This window comes from Microcaecilia unicolor, chromosome 2, assembly GCF_901765095.1.
Source record: "Microcaecilia unicolor chromosome 2, aMicUni1.1, whole genome shotgun sequence".
NCBI classification, from domain to species: domain Eukaryota; kingdom Metazoa; phylum Chordata; class Amphibia; order Gymnophiona; family Siphonopidae; genus Microcaecilia; species Microcaecilia unicolor.
In genome coordinates, this window is record NC_044032.1 from 381,708,503 (window position 1) to 381,731,706 (window position 23,204).

Consider the following 23,204-nt stretch of genomic DNA (forward strand, 5'->3'; position numbering starts at 1 on the left):
TCAGGTTTTCAAGATCTCCACAATTAATGTATATGAGATCTATTTGAATTCAATGGAGGCAGTGCATGAAAATATATGTCAGGCATATTCATTGAGGAAATCCTGAAAACCCGACTGGGTTGTGGCCCTCAAGAACCGGCACAGAGCACCTCTGCTCTACACATTCATTTTCACTTTTGTAGGTAAGGGAAAGAAGAAAAATGAAATAGTAGAAAATACAAACCAAATAGTAATACATACCAATAACCAATCATGTACTCAACCCCAATATGACCAGCTGATGAAGCAATCGTGACAACATGTCCATGATTATTTCTCATCATAGCGGGCAGGAATGCTCTGGTAGTCTTAAAACAACAGTAATTCAGACAGAAGAGCCAAACATCTTAAAGTACATTGAATGACACTGAATAGTAAACTAAATAACAAAAACACTGCATGTTAGTGGCATTTTTAAAGGGCTATACTCCAACAGATTTACAAGAGTGATGTTTTAAGCCCCATTTTGCAAAGGATGTTCAGGTAGGAATTAGGAAGTGTAGGTCAGAATGTTCAGTTCTCCCAGTGTTTTACAAAAGGCTCTGATAAACATGGTGTTTTTTGTAAAACCAGCTCGTGTGGAATCGGGATATGTGGATGGCTCTTCCAGTACAATCCAGAGAATCTAAAGTTTTGTCACACACAGTGTTTATTGCCATAAATACATCTGGAAGACTTGACAAGGAGCCATGTTTTGGTGTAACCACCTGCCTCAGGAGTCTGTAAATGTATGAATGTGTTAATAATGATGTAATACAAACACTGTATGTTAAACAATTTGAATGCACGTATGGCCATCTCTAAGCGATGTGGCGCAGTCTCAGTGAGTCTCAACAATGCTATTTCAAAGCTTTCTTTTTAAATAGAATTGTTGTGACTCACTGAGACTACACCACATCGCTTACAGCAGTGTTTCCCAAGTTGGTCCTGGAGTACCCTATTGCCAGGACAAAACTTTCGATATCCTGGTTTGTGTTGGAAGATCCGTCTTCATACCCCTACTCCAGTAGAACTGTTTCTTCACATTCATAGCGGTTCCTGTTCTTCCACCTTGGTGGGTATTTTATTGTCTTTTGTAAAATACATATACTCCCCTAATTGCATAAAAGTTGACAAAAATTGGGTGCACAATTTAATTGAATAACAAGCCAATTAGTGCCAGTAATTGGCATTTGAACAAGCAATTATTGGCATTATTAGATTTAATTGGAACGTATGTGCATAAATTTAGACACGGGATCCGCACCTAAATTTTATGCGCGAGTAGAAAAAAACAGGGGCATGGAAATGGGAGGGTCATGGGCGGAACAGGGGTGTTCCTTACATTTATGCGGATTGTTATAGAATAACGGGGATGCATGCCTAATTTAGGCATGTACATTTGCACCTCGTTTCAGTTGGTGCAAATGGCCGTGCCTAGTTAGGCACAAATCCCAGGTGTAAGCGCTAGTCTATAAACTGCACCTAACTTTAAGTGCAGCTTATAGAATAGCGCTTTTTCAGCGCTGATTTTTTTAGGCGCCATATTTAGAATCTAGCCCATTAACACAAGTGTATATGTCAGCAAGCATGTACAGCAGGAGCATTAAAAAAACCTAAACGTGCAGAAAGAGGGCAACATCATTCAGCAGGTTCCATGTAGAAATGCTTACAAGTATACATAGAAGTGTTGCTTTTTGCTATTTCCACATCTAAGAACCATATGGATAATTATGCTTATGAGTACAGTGTATCACTTAAAGTAGTCAAAAATATATATATGGAAGGGTCAAAATAATACAGTTCAGAAACAGATCACTAATATAGCTTATGAATACAAAATCTATGCCCATGTGCATAAATCAAAAACATTATTAAGTTGTAATGACCTCAGTGATTACTTTTTTCACATGAGGAACTCACCTTATGATTCATCTCACTTTTCATCGTTCTGTACTGTGGTATATTTATTTTTCTTGATACTCTCACATATTATTGCTTTTTTATAAATATAAATACTTGTTTTTTTTTCATAAAATGCATCAGTTTCAAACAATATAGTTCAAAAATTAGTATCAAAACTTAGCTTTTAGTATAAGAAGGACCAAAGGAGGAAGCCTAAAAAAGATAAATGGTATACATTTTAAAGCTTATACAAAGTAGCAGGGGCTAAGCACAACTATCCCTTCAGTTGCTCATTTCAAGCCCTTTGCAGAAGCTTATGTAGGCTTCAGAGGAGATACAAAAGCCAACTGGGGAAATTTTAAATGAGTAATGCATGTATAAATTTTTGGCCCACTTAAACCACATCTTTTGAATCTCGGCGTCCCAGGCCATCTACATGTGCAAAGACTGGCATTCTGATATCCACACTGACATGTCTATGTAGGGCCCGATATTCAGCTGGTAGCAATATACCTGGAAGTTCAACGCTGGACCATGTCTAGGTTCCGACACTGAATTTCCAGGTAAATGGAGCTGGCCAAAATATAGCCAGTTAACTGCACTATTCAACAATTAACCAGCTATAAAGAACCGCATAAAGAAAGCACTGCTTTTTGGGGTCCTTTTACTAAGGTGTGCCAAAAATGACCTGTGCTGTTGTAGGCGTGTGTATTGGACAAGCACAGGTCCATTTTTCAGCACGCCTGCAAAAATGGCCCCTTTTTTTGGCTGAAAATGGATGTGTGGCAAAATAAAGGGAAAGGGACTTGATATACTACTACCTTTCTCAGGTTGTTTGCAACTATATTCAAAGCGGTTTACATATATTCAAGTACTTATTTTTTACCAGAGACAATGGAGGGTTAAATGACTTGCCCAGAGTCACAAGGAGCTGCAGTGGGAATTGAACTCAGTTCCCCAGGATCAAAGTCTACTGCACTAACCACTAGGCTACTCCTCCACTAGCAACATGCCATGTAGAAGCCTACCCTTGCAGATCAGCAATGCAGCCGTGCAGGCTTCTGTTTCTGTGAGCCTGACGTCCTGCACATACGTGCAGGATGTCAGACTCACAGAAACAGAAGCCTGCGCAACCGCGTTGCTGATCTGCAAGGGCAGGCTTCTACATGGAATGTTGTTACTGGAATAGCAACATTCCATGTAGAATCTCAAATAGGGAAAGGGAAATGGGACTTGATATATCGCCTTTCTGAGGTTTTTGTAAGTACATTCAAAGCGGTTTACATATATTCAGGTACTTATTTTGTACCAAGGGCAATGGAGGGTTAAGTGACTTGCCCAGAGTCACAAGGAGCTGCAGTGGGAACCGAACTCAGTTCCCTAGGATCAAAGTCCACTGCACTAACCACTAGGCTACTCCTCCACTTGCGCATCCATTTTGGGCCTGAGACCTTACCACCACCCACTGACTTAGCGGTAAGGTCTCACACATTAACCGGCGATAATTGTCGGTGTGCGTACACTCCTGATTACCGCCCAGTTAGCGCCTCATGGTAGAAAATAAAAAACATTTTCTGCCACTCGTATTGGATGCACTTAAAAAATGGAATTACTGCCTCGGGCATGCAGTAGCTGGGTGGTAGTTCCAAATTGACAGCTTTGGATGAACGTAGGCACCTACGCGCCTTAGTAAAAGGGCCTGTTTATGAAGTCCTGTTTATGCGGTTACCTTTAACTGATTAAGTGCCAACTCTGCTCTCAGAATGCCCCCAACCTAGCTGCTTTCAGCTTAGGCACTAACCAGGTATTTTCAGCAGCATTATCCAATTAAGTGCCGCTAAAAATGCCCGGTGAGCCCTCAACAGGTGTTTTAAATATTCAGGGGACTTTCCTGGCCGTTTAAATCATTTTGAATATCGGGCCCATAATGTACATGTGTAAATGTCATTACACATGTAAGTAAAAAACAACAAGAATGGAAGATGTACAGAAAGACCAAACTAAAATCACAGGTGTAAAAAAGCCAAATTCCTTTATTAAGACCCTACATGGTCCGTGTTTCGGCTGATGCTGACTACAGGGTTCATGCATCGTTTGGACAGCATCAGTAGATTTGTCTTAATTTGAGTGAACCTTTGGAAGAATATCTACAGTATATATGCCAATCCATAGACCCCTGAAGAAGGCCTCTTTGGCCGAAACACGGACCATGTAGGGTCTTAATAAAGGAATTTGGCTTTTTTACACCTGTGATTTTAGTTTGGTCTTTCTGTACATCTTCCGTTCTTGTTGTTTTTTGGTGTTTTTTACGGGAGATTTGGACTCTCTTTGTTGTTGATTACACATGTAAGTGCCAGACAAAGCTTCTAAAACAATGTCCTTTATTTCTTTGTTTTATCCTATATACTGTTATGAAGAAAGACTAAGGAGGCTAGGGCTTTTCAGCTTGGAGAAGAGACGGCTGAGGGGAGACATGAGAGAGGTATATAAGATAATGAGTGGAGTGGAACAGGTGGATGTGAAGCGTTTGTTCACGCTTTCCAAAAATACTAGGACTAGGGGACATGCGATGAAACTACAGTGTAGTAAATTTAAAACAAATCGGAGAAAATGTTTCTCATCCAACGCATGATTAAACTCTGGAATTCATTGCCGGAGAACGTGGTGAAGGCGTTTAGCTTGGCAGAGATTAAAAAAGGGTTAGACGGTTTCCTAAAGGACAAGTCCATAAACCACTTCTAAATGGACTTGGGAAAAATCCACAATTCCAGGAATAACATGTATAGAATGTTTGCACGTTTGGGAAGCTTGCCAGGTGCCCTTGGCATGGATTGGCCGCTATCGTGGACAGGATGCTGGGTTCGATGGACCCTTGGTCTTTTCCCAGTGTGGCATTACTTACGTACTAAATGCAACCAGGAAGTTCAAATTAACAATTTTCTATCCTGTACTGTTCAAGTAAATGTTCATACACTAGTAACCTAAAATATCAAAATAGTATGTCAGTTCTGTTAGACTAAAGGCCAAAGCAAGACTGATAATTAAGGGGGGTCTTTTATGAAGCGGCGGTAAGCTCAACGCAGGCTTACCGCTCGCTAATCTGGAACTACTGCCAGGCTACCGCAGCAGCCCGGCAGTAGTTTCCAACCCCAGCGTGTGGTACAGGTGATTACTTGGCAGTAATCGGGCAGTACCGCACACTGCCCGGTTACCACCAGGTTAACGTGGGAGCCTTTACCATCACCTCGATGGGCGGCGGTAAGTGCCCCCCCTCCCCAAAAATGGCCGCTCAGCAAGTGGTTCACTTGCTGCACGGCCATTTCTTTAAAAAAAAAAAAAAAGACAGTGTTTTACCCGCTGCAGTAAAAGGGGGCCTCAGCACACGTCAAAAACATGTGCTGATGCCAGCGCAGGCCCCCTTTACCGCAGCTTGGTAAAAGGACCCCTAAGGATGCAACCTCTGGAACAGGTCCAAGAGGAGACAAACAACGAGTAGGACAGAGCAGTCAAGAACTGGTAGGCTAGGAGCCTGGAGCAACAAGAGTAAGTTCAGGTATTGAAACTATAATAAGACCTGGAGAGAAGAGAAGAATCTAGGCATGAGCAAAAGATCATACTCACCCAAAAATGTGCAAGAACATTGACTTCAAATGTGTTTTGCACCTGGTGATCTTGAATGCTAAGTAAATCTGCACAGAAAATCACCCCAGCATTGTTTACCAAGATAGTAACATCTCCAATGTTCTTTTTCACCTGTAGGAGTTAAAATATCTGTAAGACATGTAACTTTAACGCAAGGTGCAGTAACCTAACTACAGGGAAATGATCGACCCTAGGGGAGTTTGTCTAGTAGAGGATGTACTGGATTACTCTTCTCCTCCTCCCTTCCCCCCAAAGGCCTAGAGGAAAAGCAACTGAGAGTCAGAGGAATGAAGTTCTAGAGAGACTGCCTCTTTAATCCAAGAGTGATTAAAGCTAGGTGAGAATAAAAGGTACTGGAAAACACTCTGGCCTCCTTCTCAACTGTGCCTTTAAGCTGAAGACCATTAAAAGGAGTATTGTCTAAGGATTTTGCGTCCAGTAAACTGTTTGCCCAAGAAGTAGGGGAAAGGTAAGCACAGGATATATTGATGATGGGAGCAGAATTAAACATGAAAAGATGAACCCTAGCAGTAGTACCACAAGTCTACCACTAGGGGCCACTGGCACCATTTTGGATCCCAGCACAGGCAAGGACAGAAGGAAAGATGACCCCCTAGAAGTAGTATCATGAGAGTACCACTAGGGGTCACTGGCAACATTTTGGATCCCGGTACAGACGAGGGCAGGAGCAACTAGGGATTACTCCTGCCTGCCCACCCACTAAACTCCAAGGAATTTGAAAAGAGGGAGCCTTGTGGGAGGGCTTTGGGGGGGGGGGGGGAAATCTGGGTGAGAAGAGTCGCACCTTGGGAGCGACCCTTCATGTGGGGTTAGATGGTTGGTGACTCCTGTGGTAAATGAAGGTGCAATAAAAACCCACCTTTTATTGCACCTTATTTTTCTTTTTTTCCTTTTAGCCTGTGATGTTTGCAAATAGTGTGTGTAAAAATGTAAAATGAAACAAAACAAAGTGTGAGGAACAGAGTATTTGGACAATGGGCTATCCATAGGAGAATGGGGAACTTTTATCTTTCCTAAACCTGACATGCCAATATGGGCTTCCCAGCTCACAATCATTCATGTGGATTCAAGTGCACCATTGTATTGTTAACAGTGTAGCAGAATGAAGAACTCATAAGGAATCATCTGATATGTTGCATCTTTGGGGACTCTCATTGTGTGGTCACCAGGAGTCAGTTCAACTCGAGGACACATCTGGATCTGGATTACATCTGTATACAAAAGTCCAAAAAAAAACCCCACAAACAAAACGTCCCCAACTGCTTTCCATCGCAGGGATGGCCAAAGTTCCCGGGGGTGTGTCGGAGGTGTAGCGAAGCCGGGACTTGGGCGTGCCTAACACAGGGATGTCCTCAACTCATAATGGAAAAAAACAAGGGCGTCCCTGATGAGCACTTGGACGACTTTACCTGGTCCTGTTTTTCTTACAACCAACGCACAAAAAGGTGCCAGAACTGACCAGATCACCACCGGAAAGAATCGGGGATGACCTCCCCTTACTCCCCTAGTGGTCACTAACCCCCTCCCACCCTCAAAAAACATCTTTCAAAATATGTCATGCCAACCTCAAATGTCATACTCAGGTCCATCACAGCAGTATGCAGGTCCCTGGAGCAGTTTTAGTGGGTGCAGTGCACTTCAGGTAGGCGGACCCAGGCCCATTCCCCCCCCCCCCCACCTGTTACACTTGTGGTGGTAAATGGGAGCCCTCCAAAACCCACTGTACTCACAACTAGGTGCCCCCCTTCACTTACAGTATAAGGGCTATAGTGGTGGTGTACAGTGTTGGGTAGTGGGTTTTGGGGGGCTCAGCACACAAGGTAAGGGAGCTATGTACCTGGGAGCAATTTCTGAAGTCCACTGCAGTGCCCCCTAGGGTGCCAGGTTGGTGTCCTGGCATGTCAAGGGGACCGGTGCACTATGAATGTTGGCTCCTCCAATGACCAAAGGGCATAGGCACCCCGTATAAGAGGCTTGGGGAGGCTAAGCCTCCCCAGCCAAGCTGTGACCTTTCCTCGCCTTTTCCACTGCCGCCCACCCCCCACTGAGCCCGCTCTCATCTCCCCGACCTTTCCATTCCTGCCGTGGCTGCCCGGCATTTAAACCTTTTTAAGTCGCAGCGACAGCTCACCTCCGCTCCAGCCTTTCCCTTCTCGCTCAGTGTCCCGCCTTCCTCTGTTGAGGTATTTCCTGTTTCCGCGAGGGCGGGACACTGAGCAAGAAGCGAGAAGGCAGGGAAAGGCTGGAGTGAAGGTGAGCCGTCGCTGCAACTTAAAAAGGTTTAAACTCCATAGTTCCAGACCAAATTAACTTTTCTTTAGTTCATTTCCATATTATGTGCGACGTGCAAGCCGGAAGAAGTTGGCGCGAGATAGGAAAAAAAAGTCTCGTTAATTTGCAACCGCGCAAAAGAAAAAGCAGGGGAAGAGGAGACAAAACGTCTGATTTGAAAAATTAATATATATATATATATATATATATATATACAGTATATATATATATATATATATATTTAAGTCCAAAATAAATCTTGGCGTTCCCTCAAATTCGCGCAGGGGTCCTCTGCTTTGTAAGCAGGAAACCTCTTTGTTCGCTCCAGTGCGACAAGTGCCTTTCTTAGCAGGGAAACAGAGGGAGGATGGCTCGGCGCTCCCGATGTGAAGATCCTGAAGACCTTCATTACCAGGACACAGACTCGGATGTTACGGATCAGCGAGAAAACAGAGTAAAAGTAAAGTGGACCCCAGCAGAGGATGAACGGTTGAAAAAACTGGTGAAACAGTTTGGACAAAATGAGTGGAAGCTGATAGCCAGCCTGTTCCATAACCGTAGTGTTAATATGCCAAGCTGGAGGACCACACATCCTGGGTCCATCTGAAAGATAGTAGTGATCAGCAATGCCAGCACCGATGGCTGAGAGTTTTGCACCCTGAGGGACCCTAGACCAAAGAGGAAGATCAGAGGGTCATTGAATTGGTTAAAAAATATGGCACAAAACACTGGACCCTTATTGCTAAGCACCTGAAAGGGCGTGTGGGAAAGCAGTGTCGAGAGCGCTGGCACAATCACCTGAACCGAGAAGTCAAGAAATCTTCATGGACAGAGGAGGAAGATCGGATTATTTATACTGCCCACAAAGTTCCAGGAAACCGCTGGGCTGAGATTGCAAAGCTACTGCCAGGAAGGACAGACAATGCTGTGAAAAACCACTGGAACTCAACCATTAAAAGGAAAATGGTGACTGGAGCATACCTGAATGAGGCAAAAGAGGCCAAGCCCTTGTGTCTACTGTTTGAGATGGAGGGAAAGGATGATCACAGTTATCAAGCAATAGAAGAACCGAAGGGCATTTTCACCATCTGGCCCAAAAGTGCCCTGGATGATGCTTCCCTTATACCTTTTCAGTTCTTATCTAATATTTCTAATACTTTGGGACTGCCCTACACACTGCCAAGGCTGTATACGTTTTGTCATTGCTTGCAACACTTTAGCTATTCAGCAGCTTGATGTCTGTCCTTGAAGCTCCAACGGGATTAGTGCTTTAAGCAGAAGAAAGAATAATAACAGGGAGAAGAGGGTTGCTGGACATGGATGGAGGGAAGGGAAGAGTGAGGAAGGAGATGAGATGAGGGAAAAGGAAGAGAGAAAAACTGCACATGGATGAAGAAAATAGGCTGGATCCACTGGACAGTCAAGTCTATGGAGGACCCAGCTGTTACTTACGGATGTAGAGCAAGAAATGAAGAAGAAAGGCAGAAAGTAAAGAAATAAATGGAAAGGAAGCCCTGGAAACGGAGTTAAGAGGACAGATAGCAGCAGAATCGGATACTGGGCCACCATGATCAGAAAAACAAAGTCACCAGACAACAAAGGTAGAAAAGATCATTTTATTTTCATTATAGTGTTTGGAATATATCCACTTTGAGAATTAGGTGCTCAACATTAAAAGTTTATATTTATTTATTTACTTATTTATGGTATTTTATCCCACATTAAACATGAATTAGGGTGTTTTGTGGCTCTACATGAGAATTGTGATATTATGATCCCTTGTTTCATATTGTTGACGGTCAGCATTTTCCGTATGGGTGGTATATTGGTGTATTAGGTTCTGCCCAGTGTAATATTTATGGTACAGTAAGGTTCTGAGTGTGTTTTTGCACAAAGTTGTGCATAGTGTTTTGCAGTTGAGCGATTGTGGTTAGTATATGCTTTGAGCAACCACTTTATTCTTTGACATATGATACATATCTAATATCTAAATTTAATAAAAGGTATTAATTGTGACTTTTATTTTTTTTTCTGTTATCAATTATGAATTTAAGCTCCACCCCTGGCCCCCACCCAACCCCTCCCCCTTTAGCCTCCCCAAACAGTTGGGCCACCGACCGCCTATGCCAAAGGGCTTGCATTTGGTCGTTTCTGAGATGGGCGTCCTTGGTTTCCATTATCACCAAAAATCAGAAACGACCAAATCTAGGGATGACCATCTCTAAGGACGACCTAAATTTCAGGATTTGGGCGTCCCCGACCGTATTATCGAAACGAAAGATGGACATCCATCTTGTTTCGATAATACAGGTTTCCCCACCCCTCCATCGGGACGTTTTGCGAGGACATCCTCAGCAAAACTTGGATGTCCCTTTCGATTATGCCCCTCCACGTCACTTAACACTCTGATCACTCTGTTTTATATAGTTAAACAGTGAAGTAATACACATTCAGAAAGTGGTCATACTTACTAAATTCTAACCTACTATTAATACTATATTAAGTATATTTCTTTTTTTTTATTTTTTTTTTTATTTTATTATTTATTCATTTCATCAAACATTCAAGAAAACATCTTGATCGGAAAAGAACATAAAACAAAAAATATCATATAACAATAAAGATTAACAATCTGTAAAGAAATCATTAGTACTCAAGTCCATAAACTAAGAATCCAAGATTGAGGAATACAAGGAGAATAATTAAATTTTTTAAAAAAATTAACAGGATTAAGCAAATGCCATTGAGGTGTATTACTTATTTATTAAGCGTTGTCCTTTTTCCTCGAGGCTATAAGAGCCGATGCATGCGTAGGCTCTGTAAACACATATTTCTTTCCATCAAGTCTTACTATACACTTGCAGGGGTATCTTAAAAAGAAGGTACCCCCCAACTGTATTATGCCAGACTTAAGGAGCAAAAATTGTTTCCTCCGTTTCCTTGTCTCCTTAGAGACATCAGGAAATAATAATATCTTATAACCCAAAAAGGGGTTTTCTCTGTTACGAAAGAAAAGACGGAAGATCCAACCCTTATCCGTCTTTTCTTTCGTAACGGATAAGTATATTTCTAAGGTAGAATTTTTTTCCACAAATGCACATCCTTACTCTTTGGGGATTGTTTATTAAAGCTTAGCTCGAGTTATCTGCAGCAGGGCCCATAGGAATAAAATGGGCCCTGCTGCAGATAACTCGAGCTAAGCTTTAGTAAACAACCTCCAAGACATGTGGTTTTGTCACGTATACAAAAATTAGGGATCATTATTTTAACACAAACATGGGACTAGAGAAGGTATAGGAGATGACCATGAATCAAAAAGAAGATCAAGTTGACTGGTAAATATTTTGGACCAATCTTTTTTCTTTTTTAATTTGAAAATGTTCATTAATCAGTACAAAGCACTCATTATTGGAAAACAGTACAGCCCACATCAAGGGATTAAAAGGAAAATTAAAGTAACCATAAAAACAAAATTCCAAATTGCTCCATAATAACCCTGGTTAAATTCTTGGCCATCTTATACTTATCCACCTGAAAAATCATCTCTCTTCCCTATCTAACAGCAATCACTGTTCTGGCTAAAGAAAAGTATAAGTAACATCTAGAAATGTAATTATACATTTAGAAGGAAATTAAAAAAAAAAGAAGTTGCACAGAGTTCCTGAACTTTCAATTTAAATTGAGGAATTTGTTTATATCTAGCTTGTGAGGCTCTAGAGACATCTAGAAACACCTTAAGTTTTCGTATTAGGCAGCTAAATTCTGGAGAATTTTACCTGTTAATTTACATCTTTTATCATCTGAGGCTGAGGCTGAAGCATCCTGTAGTAATTTAGGGGCGCTAGTGGCAGTGCGTGTTTTTGCTGTGCTTCAAGCAGGGGTGTAGCTACGTGGGGCCACGGGGGCATGGGCCCCCATAGATTTGGCCCTGGTCCCCCCACCGCTGACCCCTTCGACCTCCCCCCTTCCCGCCTCCAACCCTCCCCTGCCGGCGCGGCCGCATTGCTGATCTGTAGTGCAAGGATTCTGTTTCTCTTCAAAACAGGAAGTTACATCATGGGAGGGCGGAGGACTGGGAAACCGGCAGTGGCACACATAAAGCTATGATCCCGTGCATGGCTTTCTTTTGTTACTTCGAAGTTTGCAGCCAAGTCGGGGAAGCAGTAAGCTGTGCAAACCAATAAGTGAGGGGCAAGCTAGGCAAGGGAAGCTAAGCTTGCGGTTTCTTCAGGGACTGGGGAGGTTTAAACTATGGTGCATAGGCGCCATTTTCTTTGAAAATCTTTTTGGGGGAGTGACCACTCCCCCTGCGCCCCCCTAGCTATGCCACTGGTTGAAATGTTACAGGGAATTCAAAAATGTGTGGAGACTATTGAATGTTGGGCTAATGATTTTTGTTTAAAACTCAACCAGGAAAACACTAAATTTTTATGGTTGGGCCCCCCTAAAGATATCATGGGGAAAGAAACATTAAATACTAGAAATACAAATTTCAAATTTGAATTTTTATCTAGGATCTCAGGAGTTGAGGTAGACAGTCAACTTACCATGGTTAACCAAATCGATAAGGTAGTAAAAAGTTCTTTCCTGTTATTGAGAAAGTAGAGATGCATTTGGAAGTTTTTAAAATTGTCTTTTTTTCTGACTTGTGTTACAATCATTGTTGCTCTCAATAATGGATTATTGCAGTGTTGTTTATGTGGACTGCACCAATTTGCTTATGAAAAAAAAAAATAGCAAACAATTCAAAATCTGGTGATCAGGGTAATTTTTTTCTTTAAGGTTGGATAAATCAGTAACACTTTATTTTTATAAATTGCATTGGTTACCAATTATTCTGTGATCTCACTTTAAACTGTGTACTATTGTTTTTCGGTCCCTACAGAGGAGTGCTCATTTTTATTAAGTAGAAAATTACTGCGGGGGCAGGTTTTATTAAAATTTCCATCTGTAAATTCGGTACAATATTTTAGAAAGTTATCTTCTTCTTTGCCTTACCAGGCTGCTTCATTATGGAACTCCCTTCCCATGTCTGTGCAATCACTCGAGACTATTTACTATTTCGTAAGCGACAAAACATTTTTGTTTCAAAAACATATGGATTGAATTATAGCTTAAAATGTGTATTTATGTGTAATTCCTGGATGATTGTTCCAGTTTGAATTATTGTGATCTGCATAGAACTGTGGAGGCTATTGCAGAATAGAAGACCAGAAATAGAATAGAATAGGCTATACCTTAATCTAGGCATGTCAAACATGTGAACCACATCACAGTATCTAATGCACATTCTCAATTTAACATTGGCTTAATTACACAATGCAAATGTGGCTCCTAAGTAATTGAAATGGGGAGAATAGGAAGGATAAATTTTTTAGTACAGTACATCGATGAATGCATGACTGCCATAGCGATCCATTCATGTGGTAGAGGCCCATCATTAGTCATAAGTAGCTTGGGTAGAGACTACCAAATAAGGGGAAAATCCCTTATTTGGCAGACTGACTCTGCTTGGTGTATCCCAGAATGCGCCGCACGGGGGCAGGAGTGAGGTACAGGAGTCTGTGGGGCTTGTGGGAGAGGTTGGGAGTGCCACTAGACACCAGCATTGTGTCAGGGGAGAGCTATTGGGACATTCATTTGAAGTGGGGGGGGGGGGGCTTGTTGTTTTTAAATGAAAAATACAATTATTATTATTACGTCTGTGTACAGAAAATCTACTGACCGTAACACGCTCCTGCACTACTTAAGTTGCCATCCAAAAGCTTTAAAGGATAATTTTTTGCAATTTCTGCGGTATCGCGGAATTTGTTCAGATGAGAGGGATTTTCGCCAGCAGGCAAGAGGACTACGCGAGCGCCTGGTGAATAGAGGATACTCGAGTAAGATTGTTAAAATGGCTTATAACAGAGCCAAATTTAACAACAGGGAGTTACTTTTACAGCCGCACTCGAAACCTGAGGACACAGAAGCAGCGGTGCATGCATATGTGCTAAAACATACTACACACGTATGGAAGGTGGCACGGATTATTCGGAACCATTGGAATATAATACAGACAATGCCACTTTTTGCTGAGTCTACCCTACGATTGGCGTATAGCAGAGGAAGTAATTTGAAAGAGCTGTTATGCCCCTCAACCCTTAAGATAGAAGTGGTTGGCCCCCCTGACTTTACGGGCCATAAAAGCTGTGGTCAATGCCAGATGTGCCCCTCGATGCTAGAGACAACGGAATTCACAGACCCTTCTACTGGACACAAATTTGTACTGCACGTTAACACCTCATGCAAGTCGGAGGCTGTTATTTATTGCATTATCTGCCCATGTGGGAAGCTTTACATGGGACAAACCTCTCGCCAGCTATATGTGAGACTAGTCGAGCACAAGAGTGTGATCAATACCAAGAAAACGACCTCACCACTAGCTGTCCACTGTGCTGAACAGTTACATCATTTTGAGTCTTTAAAATGTGTGGTTTTACAACAGTTCGTCACCAGTCAGGGTGGTATAGACCGCCGTCTGGTAGTCCTGAGAAAAGAGCAACAATGGATTTCCCACCTAAATACGTTAGCTGGTTTGGTTTAAGCCATTTTTTGTAAGAATGGCAGGTACATACCTAGAAGGTAGGCAGTATGAGTAGCTGTGAAACACTGTGCTCTGATTGGCTGGCAGGTTGACAGCGTGTGACATCACGAAAGATTGAAATAGCCGCCATTTTTATATCTGCTGCCCTTCCTGCAACTGTCAGCATACTGAATGGAATGTAAGCGAACTGATTATCTTGCCGATAAAATAGTAAAAGAGGAGTTGTTGATTGAAGCTATCTTTCTTGTTTCCTTCTCGTTACAGTCTAAAATTTGACTAGTGGTTCTGAAGCAGCATTGGCGAAACGGGGGCCAACGTTGACCTCGGTCAATATAATAAGAAGAGACAGGATAACGGCAGGCTTCAATCCTAATCTAAGTACCTGTTGAAATGGTTTTGAACTTTGTATGAATGAGGCCAGTTACACTAACAAACTAACCAGGAGGTTGTTTGCCCATGATGAAGAAGTCCTAGCCCTCTTAACACAGCAGTGGACAGAAGAGGAGCTTCTTGAGGCTTTTTCCTCCTGATTCTTCATATGCTTACAGTAGATGGAGTTTTCCTAAGTTTATATTGAGTGGGTATTGCTAGAGGATTCTCTTTCCCTTATTGAAGTTTTAGTTCATCTCTACATTTCTAACATATACATATTTTCATGAAGACCCTTGACGAAGGACCAAGAACAGAAACACGGCTTGTATTGGGTCCACCAATGTAGTGCATTGCTACAGTTTGGAATTGTACACCTTTATTGACATTGTTCCTGGAACAGTCTATTTTGGTCACCTTCACCCTTTTGGACTTTTCTCTTTTACACGTAAAGTACATACGTATATGCATATTTTATAGACAATGCATGCAAATTGTGACTCTGTCCTGGTCACATGAAAGTATGTGCCTTCTTGGTAATGGACATACTTTTAAACATATATCCCAGGATTCTATATATGGTGCCTTAATTTCCCTATGGAAATTGAAGCGTATTCTATAACAATGCACATAACTTCATTGGTTAACTAGCTAATCAGCACTGTTGATCGGGCATTAATGAGCAATTATTAGCAGTAATTGGCATTAAAATTTATACGCACAACTCGATAAGTGTATTCTATAGCATTGCGCTCTTCAATTCTAGTCATATAGTTGAAAAGGTGGCGTGGCCATGAGCATGGGATTTTCTAAAATCTACGCGTGTTGTTATAAAATATATCTGCTCTGTAAGAGATTCTATATACGGCACCTAAAATATCGGTGCTGAAATCAGTGCCAACTATGCGTACTCTATAATCAGTACCTAGATTTAGGCACCGATTACAGAATATACCTAGTTGATATTTCAGCTCCGATATCTGTGCACATCCATTTACGCCAACAAAAACCTGGTGTAAATCTCAGCATGTAGATTTAGGTGCACTGGGCCATATTCTATAACTAGGTGCCTAAATTTTGGAACACCCATGAAATGCCCATTTCCCAACCCATAACCATGCTCCTTTTGCCTCCGCACATTAGAGGTTCAGCGCACATCATTATAAAATACGCTTAGCAAGTTGTGTGCCAAAATTCTAATCAGTGCCAATTAGTGCTCATTGTTGCTTGTTAAGTGCTGTTATCAGCACTCATTAGCTTGTCAAGCCAATTAAGTTATGCACAGTGTCATAGAATCCGCACGCATTTCAGTGCCTAAATCTAAGCGCACTATATAAAATCCGGGGGTCTGTGCCTAATTTAGGCATTGGGATTTACGCCACATAAAACATGGTATTAACGACCGTGACTAAATTTGGTCACGTGGAGAGGCACTTGGTCTATTCTATATACCATGCAGACATTTAAGCCTATTCTATAAAGTTTAGGAATAAATTACAGAATATGCCAAAGAGTAATTTTTTCCCACGCAGAATTTTCATGTGCCATATGTAGAATCTAGCACATGGGCTAAATTCAGTAAATAACGCCCAAATTTGGGTGCCAAAATAGGAGCGCTAACCACTATTCTATAAATGGTGATCAAAGTTGGGCACCATTTATAGAATAGTGCTTAGTGCTAACATCCATGCCCAGTCTGGGGCATGAAGATTTACCCCAAGTGAAACCTGGTGTATATCCTCGCACCTAAATTAGGGGCAGATCTACCAAATTCTATAACAGCGTGCGCAAATTGTAGGAATGCCCTGCTCCACCCATGCCCCTCCCATGGCCATGCCCCCTCTTCAGACCTGCACGTAAAAATTTACGTGTCGTCTGTACAAAATACCAACTACAAAGATGAATGTGTAAATGTAAATTGTTGCCAATTAGCACCAATAATTGTTAGTGCCCAATTATTGGTGCTAATTAGTTCATTATTCACACAAATTGGCCACATGCCCAAATTTGCATATGCAGTTTTGAATGCCATATATAGAATTTGGGAATAACCCTTGAGGTAATTTTATGAAAACCTTCTCATGCATGTAACAATAACTTTATGCTTGAAAAATCCATATAATTTCCCCCATATAGTGGATGTACACATTTATATCTTCTTTGGAACAGGCGTAAATTTGTGTAAGATCATTTTATGCACTACTAGCAGTCATGTTACAAGCCTCTTTTCTAAAGGGACCTAAGTGCTATGTTATAAATTTAGCTCCACGTGAGTAATGCCTACTTTTTTAATGAAAAATTCTTGAGATGCTATATCCTTAAGCCAAGACTCAAGAACTGTCAAATATTCCACAAACAATTTTAAAAATCTGCAAGATCCTTGAAAATTGATACTCAATGGTAAAAATGCTCAAAAAATAAAAGGAGAGTGAAAGCAAAGTGTCATGACTGCGTTAAAATATTAGGGTGATTAATCTGCAAGGAAGAACAGTCCGTTTTTTGCATGCTTATTTTGGTGGGGAAAGGTTCCCCAAGCTTCTTGCAATGGCTAGCAGTGCAGAATCACATCTTGTCTTTTTTGAGTTAGCATCTTGCCCTTACCAAAACCCAGCTATTGAAGCGTTATGCTCTCACCTTCTCTGCAGTACTGTAAATTTCATCTCGCTTGCTGCAGTTCACCACAAACGTATGAACAGTTGCCCCAAGTCTTCTGCACTCGTCGGCTGTCTCTTCCACCCCATGCTATGGAAAAAGAAAACTCTCCACATTATTAATTGGTCTTTGTGACAAACCAGGAGTGCAGAACATGCTCTGTTCCCAAATACTGTTAAGCATGAATAAAGCTAGAGTCTATAACTATAGGAGTTTTAATGTATTTTTTTTTTCAGGGTACAACTCTGAACTGCACTAGTGGCATGCTCACTGGAAGATCACATTCCATTTATGTCCATACATGTCAGTAATAGCATTTTCCCACAAAGCGCAGGCTCCCTTTTACTGCAGCTTAGTAAAAGGGCCCCTAAATAAGCATGTGGAGGGAATTTTATAACAGGGTGTCTAATTAGCACATGAGTTATACTTCTTTGTGCATAGATACCTTTGTAAAACTACCACCCAGAAAGTAACCACAGACATTTACACCTGCTTTGAGGTGTGTACAACTATCTCGGTAATCTTTATGCACATCTGCATATATTTTATAACACAGTGTACAGCGAGCGTATTTTGGACAAGACAGCGAGTGCATTTTGGACAAGATTCCAGTGATCAGTCAGTAGAGGACAAGTCATCCTTTTTGGCAACCCATCGTGTCCCTTCTATCTGGATGCCACAACGCCTAGTATTGCAGGATTTAGAAATGATGGAGCCAATCTGGATTTCATGCCTAGGAATTTAACTACAGTTCAGAGCCAAGCAATGACTGATTTACAAAATGATAACACCATAGCCATACAGAGGGCAGATAAAGGAGGGGGGTAGTAGTACAGGATGTAGACACATACAGTATAGAGAAGCTCATTGACAGTTGATGGATAGGGAATTTTATACCATATTGGAACAAAACCCTACACCTGGTTTTCAGGAAGAGATAAACAACTATTACAACATGCTACACAAGGGGGAATGATTTCTATGAGGGAATATCAGTATCTGTACAAGTTGTATCCTGTGATTCCACATATTTATTTTGTACTAAAGATGCATAAGACACTTAAAAAATCCTCCAGGTAGATTGAAAGTGTCCGGGAAAAATTCCCTCAATGAACCTCTGTCTCAATATCTAGATTATCATCTCCAACCCCGGGTGACAGTCTAATTTAATCCAGATTCTGCAGCATATGAATATGAGAGATAAGCCAGTTATTGTAACCCTATGGGTTAAATTTTAAAAGATTACCTGGCTCCTTTTGGATCTGGTGTGGAGACAGTGAGCGGTGTAGAGGCTTATGCTGGGCTTGTGCTAGGTATGACATAGTTAGACTTCCAAATGTTACTGTTGGGCAGTTGGGAGGTGAGTGAGACACTGAGCAGACCTGTATTAGTGATCTGGGCTCAGCTGTCATGGGAAATCTATGTTAAAACAGATCTGGGAGTATTTTGAGGGATATGAGTGAGTGTGAAGTGAATGAAATAGATTTAATACTTAAACTAAAAAGCCTACCGCGTTTTAGAGGCTTTAGAGAGGACTGAGCTGTTTGAGAGGTTGGGGAAAACAGAAATGAAATGACAATAAATCCTGCCAGTGTATTAATGTTGCTGATGAGCTGGTAAACTGGGATTTGTTTTTATAAAGTGTCATATTCATATATCCAGCACAAGTGCTGACTGTAATGATATCCCAGCATTCTATCCAGTATAATTGATTTGAGAACAAGATTTTAAAGGGGAAAAGTCTCAGTGGAATTGTGTATAAACAATTAGTTCAAAGAGAAAAATTAGTTCACTGTGTTTAAGTGGCGGTGTATAAACAATATGGCTGGAAGCTAAATTAATGGTAGGGAATAATATGCTTCCAGTGTTTAGACTCACACTCATTCTATTGTAAATTAACTGTGGGAGAGGAAGTATAGGGGCACCAGATTATCCATTGCTTTGGGGTAGTTAGTCAGGGAAAAAAACCTATAATCTCTACAAGGTAAAATTCGTGTGTACTTTATTAGTGTCAATAGTTAGGGGGTAGGGTTTTGCCTTTTTGTGTTAATTAAAGACTAGTGTAGTAGGTATCTGGAGGTGTTCCTGATCCCGAACAATTCCTTCTTTGGAAATATCACATGAACACATGGTACCCACCAAAAGAAAGAAGAAGAAAAGAAGAGAAAGCAAGAAAGCAAAGGAAAAAGTATCCTTTACAACACTGAATTTGCATGGACTAAGGATCCTGCAGAGACTAAATTAAGAGAGAAAATAAACATACTTACCAGTAAAGTGATCCTGTGCAGCAACGAAATGAATGTTAATAGTTAGTGTTTATTTTTGAAAAGGTTCATGGTTAATAGAAACAAAGTTTGCTCTGGGAGAAGGAAACATAGAAGCTTAAGTGACGTGGAGGGGCAAAATCGAACGGAAACGCCTATCTCCATGGGCGTTTATCTCCGAGAACGGGTCCGTGAAGGGGCGGGCCAAACCGAATTTTCGAAAAAATGGACGTTTTTGAGCTGGGCGTTTGGTTTTTTTTTAGCGATAATGGAAACTAAAAACGCCCAGCTCAAAAACGTCCTAATCCGAGCCATTTGGTCGTGGGAGGGGCCACGATTCGTAGTACACTCGCCCCCCTGATATGCCAGGACACCAACTGGGCACCCTAGGTCAGTGCGGTGGACTTCAAAAAAAGCTCCCACATGCATAGCTCCCTTACCACGGGTGCTGAGCTCCCAACACCCCTCCCCCCAAAACCCACTACCCACAAACGTACAACACTACCATAGCTCTTAGGGGTGAAGGGGGCACCTACATGTGGGTACAGTGGGTTTTGGAGGTCTCCCATTTACCAGCACAAGTGTTACAGGTGGGGGGGGGATGGGCCTGGGGCCACCTGGCTGAAGTGCACTGTGGTACCCACTAAAAGTGCTCCAGGGACCTGCATACACGCAGGCCTCTAGGACTTGTTACTGCTGTATAACATTGGCACACCAGTTGAAACCTGAAGACTAATCTCTCCGAAAACGACCTTTATTGGAATAACCGCCTTTACTCACAGTTAACTGCAGATCAGAGGTTGTGCCCCACTGGCAACGAGTCTCCCTGGTACTGAGATTAGCAGTAGGTCAGAGCTGGCAGAATGGTGTACAATGCCCTCTTTCAGCCACATTCAAGGGAAGAACTAAGTTGTCTAACGTGGCTAACACAGGAAAGGGAACTAAAACTGGCTTTCAAAAATGGCCACTACCGCATGGACTACAACAGGAAACACAACAGGGCACACTCTGACCCAGTAGGCAGGGGGAAAAGCACCATGGGAGAAAAGCCTACCAACTACCAACATCGTGAGACTGTAACACAAGCTAATGAAATCACGAAGCCCAATACCCTACACCCACCACAATGCAATGCTGATGTGACCTTGTACTGCACCCGAGAGCCACATCTGACCCAGGGAAAGGCTGTGACAGGATCGAACACATTCTGTTGTCATGGAGGTGGGTACGGCATTTGAGGCTGGCATAGAGGCTGGAAAAAAAGTTTGTAAAGTGGGGGGTTTTTTGGTGGGAGGGGGTTAGTGACCACTGGGGGAGTCCGTGGAGGTCATCCCCGATTCCCTCCAGTGGTCATCTGGGCAGTTGGAGCACTTTTTTGGGACTTGTTCGTGAAAAAAAAGGGTAAAAAAAAAGTGACCCAAAATCGCGGTAAAAACGCATTTTTTTCGATTATCAGATAAAGACGCCCATCTCTCCTCGGCTGATAACCACGCCCCAGTTCCGCCTCCACCACGCCTCCGACACGCCCCCGTCAACTTTATTTGTTTCCGCGATGGAGTGCAATTGGAAACGCCCAAAATCGGCTTTCGATTATACCAATTTGGGCGCCTTTGCGAGACAAACGTCTATCTCCCGATTTAGGTCGCACTATAGGCGTTTTTCTCTTTCGAAAATAAGCTGGTAAGTGTTACAATTTTTATGCCTAAAGAACTACTGGTGAATGGGAAGGGGAAATACTAGCAGTTAGTGTGCAGGGTATAAATTATTGAGTTGTGGGTTGAAAACAATTGTGTTTAATAAAGTTGATGTTTTAAATAAAAGAACTTTTGGTTTATTCCATCTTTTTAGTTTTATTTGTACCTCTTCTCTGCTTCTGGGTGATACCACCCGGTCCAGACTACATTTGCAACCTAACCCAGAAGTGGGGGAGGGGTTTACATTATCTTGCCTGCTTATTTTCGAATGAGAAGGCCGTCCATCTTCCGACACAAATCGGGAGATGGCCGGCCATCTCATAAACCCAGCCAAATCAGTATAATAAAAAGCCGATTTTGGCCGGTATCAACTGCTTTCTGTCGCGGAGCCGGCGAAAGTTCAAGGGGGCATGTCGGCAGTGTACCAAAGGCGGGACGTGGGCGTGGTTACGAGATGGCCGATAATGGAAAAAAAAGGCCGGCTCTAATGAGCACTTGGCCGGCTTTACTTGGTCCATTTATTTTTAGGACCAAGCCTCAAAAAAGTGCCCCAACTGAGCAGATGACCACTGGAGGGAATTGGGGATCACCTCCCCTTACTCCCCCAGTGATCACCAACCCCCTCCCACCCCCCAAAAAAATTATAAACATTTTTGTGCCAGCCTCTATGCCAGCCTCAAATGTCATACCCAGCTCCATCACAGCACTATGCAAGTCCCTGGAGCAGTTTTTAGTGGGTACTGCAGTTGACTTCAGGCAGACGGACCCAGGCCCATCCCCCCTACCTGTTACACTTGTGGTGATAAATGTGAGCCCTCCAAAACCCACCTGAAACCCACTGTACCCACATGTAGGTGCCCCCTTCACCCATAAGGGCTATGGTAGTGTTGTACAGTTGTGGGGAGTGGGTTTGGGGGTTTTGCGGGGGGGGGGGGGGGGCTCAGCACCGAAGGTAAGGGAGCTATGCACCTGGGAGCAATTTGTGCACTTTACTGCAGTGCCCCCTAGGGTGCCCGGTTGGTGTCCTGGTATGTCAGGGGAACCACTGCACTATAAATGCTGGCTCCTCCCACGACCAAATGGCTTGGATTTGGCCGGGTTTGAGATGGCCTCCATTAGTTTTCATTATTGGCGGGAAACCAATGGCGGCAATCTCTAATGCCGGCCATCTCTAAGGCCGGCCCAAATGTTGAGATTTGGCCGGCCCTGACCGTATTATTGAAACGAAAGATGGCCGGCCATTTTGTTTCGATAATACGGTCGGGTGTGCCGCTTTACGGGGCCGGCCTTAGAGATGGCCGCCCATATAGATGGCTGGCCCCCTTCGATTATGCCCCTCTTGGTCACATTATATGTAGTTTCACTCTACACTAAGATCCTACAATCTAGAGCATTACAATTGATAAATGATCATTTGCAACAGTTAAAGATATCTATGGATAAAATTAATTTGTTAAATCAATTAGAACACCTGAAATTAAATATGACCAAAATCGAGCTTCTCATTTCCCCCCCCAAACCCACCTCCCCGCGCCCCCCGTTTTCTATTTCTGTTGATGGCTCTCTCATTCTCCCTGTCTCCTCAGCTCGAAACCTTGGGGTCATCTTTGACTCTTCTCTCTCCTTCTCTGCTCATATCCAGCAGATTGCCAAGACCTGTCGTTTCTTTCTTTACAACATACGTAAAATCCGCCCCTTTCTTTCCGAGCACTCTACCAAAACCCTCATCCACACCCTTGTCACCTCTCGTTTAGACTACTGCAATCTGCTTTTTGCTGGCCT

The 23,204-nt window shown here is 42.4% G+C and overlaps 1 protein-coding gene across 2 annotated transcripts in view; it reads right to left on the reverse strand.

Moving 5' to 3' along the window:
• LOC115461024 (17-beta-hydroxysteroid dehydrogenase 13-like) overlaps positions 1-23,204 on the reverse strand; it is a 74,829-nt gene that overhangs the window by 19,287 nt on the left and 32,338 nt on the right. For both annotated transcript variants that reach the window (XM_030190543.1, XM_030190544.1), the window contains exons 2-4: positions 17,447-17,554; positions 5,545-5,676; positions 241-347 (exon numbers count right to left, since the gene is read on the reverse strand). In XM_030190543.1, the coding sequence (XP_030046403.1) occupies positions 241-347; positions 5,545-5,676; positions 17,447-17,554 (347 nt within the window). The remainder of the gene's footprint in view (positions 1-240; positions 348-5,544; positions 5,677-17,446; positions 17,555-23,204) is intronic.